Source organism: Dryas octopetala, chromosome 8 (genome assembly GCF_963921425.1).
Source record: "Dryas octopetala chromosome 8, drDryOcto1.1, whole genome shotgun sequence".
NCBI lineage: Eukaryota > Viridiplantae > Streptophyta > Magnoliopsida > Rosales > Rosaceae > Dryas > Dryas octopetala.
This window is the reverse complement of record NC_141373.1, coordinates 2,578,870-2,584,878: the sequence shown is the minus strand read 5'-3', so window position 1 is coordinate 2,584,878 and position 6,009 is coordinate 2,578,870. Positions and strand designations below refer to the sequence as shown.

At 39.4% G+C, this 6,009-nt stretch overlaps 1 protein-coding gene across 1 annotated transcript; it reads left to right on the top strand.

Moving 5' to 3' along the window:
- The first annotated feature begins 279 nt into the window (after nt 1-279).
- Nucleotides 280-5,180, top strand: LOC147275957 (protein PHOSPHATE STARVATION RESPONSE 1-like). The gene is made up of 9 exons (XM_086254324.1): nt 280-541; nt 1,595-1,672; nt 1,748-2,406; nt 2,524-2,779; nt 2,862-2,938; nt 3,029-3,068; nt 3,256-3,313; nt 3,963-4,032; nt 4,379-5,180. The coding sequence occupies exons 3-9, from the start codon at nt 1,756-1,758 to the stop codon at nt 4,739-4,741; spliced, it is 1,515 nt and encodes a 504-aa protein (XP_086110450.1). The 5' UTR covers nt 280-541; nt 1,595-1,672; nt 1,748-1,755; the 3' UTR covers nt 4,742-5,180.
- Nucleotides 5,181-6,009: the final 829 nt, after the last annotated feature.

Sequence of the window (6,009 nt, the reverse complement as noted above, 5' to 3'; positions counted from 1 at the left end):
TCTAACTGTAACATCACAGATTACACGTATAAAACCCTCAAATCCATATTAGGATCACATTAAAAAATTCTAAGGAATGATGAAAGTTGGGCTTTTGGGCAACTCCAAAGAACAATTACGGGTGGAAACTCTTTCCCCACGTGCGGCCCATTAGATATTTTTTCAGCGCACCAATCACAAGCCGCCAACGCATGGGCCCACACATATGCCCTGCACTGCTCCGTCAACATCGAGGCGACTCGTATAAACGAACCGCAGAGGCGCGTGGAGTAAAATCACTGTTTCTTATAACGCACAGAGCCGAGAGCCCCAAAGAAAAGAGGGGGCGCAGAGCGCACTCGTGCGACACTCGTCACCGTTCACTTCCATTCCTTCCTTGGCCACGCCGTCGGTGACGGAATTCAAAAACACCCGCCTGTTATATTAGACATACCCTCCGTCCTCCTGCGCCAAAATTCCTGGTTTCGTTTTTCGATTCGATTCTGCGCCTTTCGGGTTCCTCTTTTCTTTTTTGCTTGTGAAGCTCTCTATCGAGTTTTAGGTAAGAATTCAAATTTTCAACATACCCTTTTGATGATTTTTTTCAATTTTAGGGTTTTGGGTTAGAATCCCAGGCTTTATTTATTACTGGTTGTGGAATGTCCATTTGGAGTTTGATTGAGTTTTGGCTTTTTTCTTTTCAATTGGTATTATTATTAGGTCCCAATTGAATTGGTTCTCTCACTTTTCCTTTGATATTTGTTTTTTGAATCGGCTTTTTGATTGGTAATGTCTTTTCTAATTCTATAATTTGTCATATAGAAATTGTTTTGCATGGTGGAGTGTAAAGCTTTTACTTTGTAGCTGTTTTTCTCTTTGATGGATTGCATAGTTTGATTAAATTTTGATGCTGGAGCTGGTTATCACTTCATTTGTGACTTTGTTTTTGGGGTTGAGTGGAGGGTGTTATATAGGATATAGTCATATAGGCATATATAGCTGGAGTATGGCTTTAAGATAGAATAAAATAGTTATATTAGTCTGTATTAGGTTAGAACTTGGCCTAGGGGAGGTAGAAGTGTGAAATTTTATTCGGTAACATTTATATTTAACTTAAGGTTCTGTGTGGTTATTTTTGTTTTCGGCCTTCCTTTTTCGTTTTCGTTTGATTGACATAAGGTCGATTATTCTTTGGGATGTTCTAAAGTCAGACAAATAAGTGCTTTAGTGTTGATCCAGAATGTGAACGTGTGATTGTGTTATGTATCATTACAACTAACTGATCAACTGCCTCATAAAGAAGACAAAAAGAAAGCTCTTTGTTTTTATACTTTTTCCGTTCTTTTTAGATAAGTCCTCTTGGGATAATAGGGTTTTTTTCCAGAACATTCATAGTTTTAGGGCCTCATTTAATCGGTGCTTGTAGACTTTGTAGTGGCATCCCTTCAGAGCACAGTGATGTAATTGTAAACCCATGGGTGTGTGCTCTTTTTGTTAAAACATTTTCAGGGTTTGGGGACTGTTTTTATCGTCTTTACGCAAAGAAATGCTTTTATTTTATCAAGGTTGGTTTGTATAGTATCTTGCACTAATGGATTTATCCTTCTGTTCACAGTTGAAAATTGATGACCCTTTTCCGTGGTTTGGCTATCAGAAACAAGCAAAAAGGGTGTTTTCAGTAGGTTTTAAGTTGGTCAGTATCACCGCTATCAGAAACTTAGCTAATAGCTACTGACTAAATTACTGATGCTCCCTTTTCTGATTGTAGGACTATTGATGGAGGCACGCCCTGCTTTATCCATTCAGAGATCAGCTGCAAAGCAGCTTACTCATATGGGGGTCTCTACAGCACTGTCCTCATCTTTACCAGTCCTTCCAACCCCTTTGGAAGAGACATATCCCAAGTTGCCAGACTCTCAACAGGTTCCCATGGAAAGAGAACTTATGACAAGGCCTGTTGTGCATGCAGGTCACTTAACCTCCAACAGTGGAGTAGTTGGTCACATATTTTCATCTTCATCGGGATTTTCAACAGATCTTCATTACTCATCTGTTTCACCTCATGATAAACAGTCAAGAAATAATCCTTTCATTTCTCAGTCATCGAGTTCTGTATCTTTGCCATTACCACCTTCTTCTCGTTCTGGATTTCTTCAATCTACAGCGTCTTGTCCTTATTCCAAAGAAAACAGTGGTTCCTGGTGTACAGATTCACTGCCAGGTTTCCTTGATTTTCCTGTAAATACCCCTGTCGAGAATAGTCAAGTAGAGAACAGTAGTTGTAGTGGCGTTATGGCTGCTGAAGAATTTAGTAAGCGAAACGATTGGCAGGAATGGGCAGACCAGCTAATCACCGATGATGATGCTTTGACTTCCAACTGGAATGAGCTTCTTGTTGACAACGATGTTACAGATCTGGAACCAAAGGTTGAGATTGTGTCATAGAGTTGGTGATTGATATACGCTTGCAATGTTCAGTAAATAATGTCTGCCGTTATATTTAAAGATGAAAAACCAATTGGGTTCTGATTTTTTTCGTTTCAGATGACATACCATGTTCCCAAACAGTCTTCAAATTTTTCAGCTCAGCAGGCCCAAGTTCATCAGCAGCATCCTGCTCCGTCTAGAGAAATCATTCCTGTTCCATCTAAAGAAATTGTTCCTGCCCCATCTAGGGAAATCATTGCTGTTACTACTTCTTCCTCAGCTAATAGTGTCCCAGCCAAACCACGCATGCGTTGGACACCAGAACTTCATGAGGCCTTTGTGGAGGCTGTTAACCAACTTGGCGGTAGTGAAAGTGTGTAATTCCTCTGGCTTCACTGAATTCTTAGTCTGATATACAAAATTTGTACCTTAGTGAAATTCTTTACTTTTCACAGGAGCAACTCCTAAGGGCGTGCTAAAGCTCATGAAAGTTGAAAGCTTGACTATCTATCATGTGAAAAGTCACTTGCAGGTACACAAGCTCCCTTCACCAATAAATAGATTCCCACAGAAACTCTGAGGAACTTTCTTTTAATGGGATATGTTACTTCTTTAATTGCAGAAATACAGGACTGCTAGATACAGACCAGAGTCTTCGGAAGGTATATAGCAAGTACCTTTGAGTTTTCTCATTTATAGTAAACGCTTGTTTTTGTCTCTTGGAGTTTCATGTTCTACCCTAAGACTTTATAGTGTGCATGAATATGTTGACCTCATTTACTATTCATAGCTTACATTTAAGGATTTCATAATTAGTTAATGTGCTGTGTTGTTAACATTCTTTTGTAGGGTCCTCGGACAAGAAATTGACTCCCATTGAAGAAATGGCATCTCTTGACTTGAAAACGTAAGTCAGTTAGTTATTAATTACTGGAAAACATAGGACACAATCCAATGATACACCTTGTGGTTATCCAGTAAATGCTAATAGCTTATGATATTCCCCTAAATAGGGTCTTTACTTTCTAGATTTGAAGTAAAAGAATGATGCTGATGTGGACAGAAAGTTGACAACCGTACGAGACATTAGAATTGGATCAGTTGGGAATTTCTTAAAATTACTGGAATTTGGCTGACCCCAAGTTTAAAGATAAGATGACCTGAATAGGCATGGCTGCATTAAACATTGACCTAAATCCTATAATACATTATAGCCTTCTTTTTCTTATAAGATAAACTTTGGCGTAATTATACTATGAAGTCTTAAGTACACATAAACCGAGCTTTGTCCCGGATTCTACTGCAACTTTAGTGTTTATAGCTGGTGTTAACTTGACAGTTCTGAGTTCAAGGTTACCTTAGGACCTTCTTGTTTGGTCATTGAGTCATTGACAACATTCAACCTATATGATTCAACCCGGAGTGGTTTAACAGAGGGCCAAGTGTCAAATGATTCAATCTTCTACCTGTAGATTTGTTTACTGTTATCCCATTCTAGGATGAATTATCATGCTATATTTTTTAAACCTTTCTACTCATCTTTATTTGGGTAACAGGGGTATTGAGATCACTGAGGCTCTGCGACTGCAGATGGAAGTTCAGAAGAGACTGCATGAACAGCTTGAGGTATAAATTTGTTCTTTGTTTCTATTGATTTTTATTTCTAATTGATCAAGGTTTTGAGTTCTCTACGTAAAATCTATTCTAAAGGTTCTATCTAACTTTACCTGTCTCTACTTTCAAAATTTGAGAACTATAACATGCATGGCACTCTGTTTTGGCTTTGGTCAACACAGTGAGGGGCTTCAAACCCTCCTCTGTATGGTTCATGCTTGAGATATTCTTATGTTCCTGTTAATTGCTGTGTACATGCACATAAATATGCTGCACATTTTCTTTTTGTGTTCAACCCTCCTGGGTTTCTCTGTTGGTAATTTGTTGTGTAATATTTGTAACTTTCCCTTCTATGCAGATTCAAAGAAATCTACAGTTACGAATAGAAGAGCAAGGGAAGTACCTTCAAATGATGTTTGAGAAGCAATGTAAGTCAGGTATTGACAAGCTGAAGGCATCATCATCGGGTGTGGACGACCCCTCTGCTGAGCCTTTAGATGCAATGCAAGTTTCTCCTGACAAAAGTGAACTGGAGTCCCCCAAGGCGGACCAAGACGAGACTGAAACTGATCCAGTTAAAGCCAACACCACATCTGGAGAAGGTTCAGGGGAGTTGGGAGGGAAGCATAAGGCACCTGAAACCGAAGCTCCTGAGAATCCTGACCCAGATGTTTGCACCTCCAGTTCCCAACCTCCAAAGCGTCCCAAAACAAAAGAATAAGTCATATCATCTGCCAAATCTGTATTAGACTGACCAATCATTCCTGACTGTTAGAAGGTCCAAATTTTAAGATAGCTATGGAAAGAACTTTTGTTTTCTTTGGTCTTATATTATCATATATTCTCACATGGGCATTGGATAAAATGCGGATGCAGTTTTTTCTGCCGAGTTTGATGATTTAAAGCTGGATTAGTCAAGTTTTGATCCTCGTATTCTCAAACCTCGTTATTTGAAGTCTTATAGTTGAGCAAGGATACTGCATTGAGAATTCTCTTGTGTCTGCCACTGATTATGCCGGTGGAATCTTGAGTCTTGTATGGATGTTCTGTTCCTAAGTTTTAAGCTGTAAGACTGTAAATAATAATAATAATCTTATTTTGATAAATAAGAATTGTATTCTTTTCTTTCGCAAATGTTAGGAAGCATCTTGATTCTTGAAGGCTTGTAGGTTTAAAAATAATCGTATTCTACAATACCTTATGCATAGGTTGGGCTGGACAGCACAATGACTAACACAAGGGGGGCTGCTACTGGAGGAGGGAGGAGGGCATTGCCGGCCGTGGTGGGGTGGGCCAGCCGGCGGGGTGGATGGATGGGAGGGAGGGAGGAAGGAAAGAAGGGAGGGTGGTGTTGGGTTTGTGTGTATTTTTCTGTTTCTTTTGCTTACAGTTGAGGGCAGAAATGGTATATTTGGGGGAAAGCTGTTGAGGGGGTAGGAAAAGAAAATTGGGAGGTATATTTAGAAACCTCCAAACTTGGATCCATTATTGATATTCGGGCCCGGCTTCATCAAACTGTAATTGGAAGGCCGTAACCTGGCCCAGGCTTTTTGCTTGTTTCTGTCCCCAACAAAGGAAGGCGGTCGACATCATAAGCTTGACTATTAGGAATTCTGTTAGGAATAAAATGTATTTTTTTTTTTTTTTACAATTTCATTATGGAAATTATTTTGAATTAGTAGTTAGATGAGAGAGGAGATGGGTACGTGACACATCACATGTGTAGAAGGTGTGTATGTATTTTCTTTTCTTGTTGTTTATTTAAAAAAAAAAGTTTGGCGTCAACCTCAGAGACACCTTTGAGTCGAAGCTAGCTAGGTAGCAATGGAACATTATATTGGCATAGCAAGCAAAGCAAAGCAACCAAAACCAAACCCTCTCTAACGTCTCTTAGACTCAAACCTACGACTTCCCAACTCACAGTAGGTAGACACAAACACACTCTTACTTCCACCTCATGCATCCAACATTTCAATATAATACCCTCCT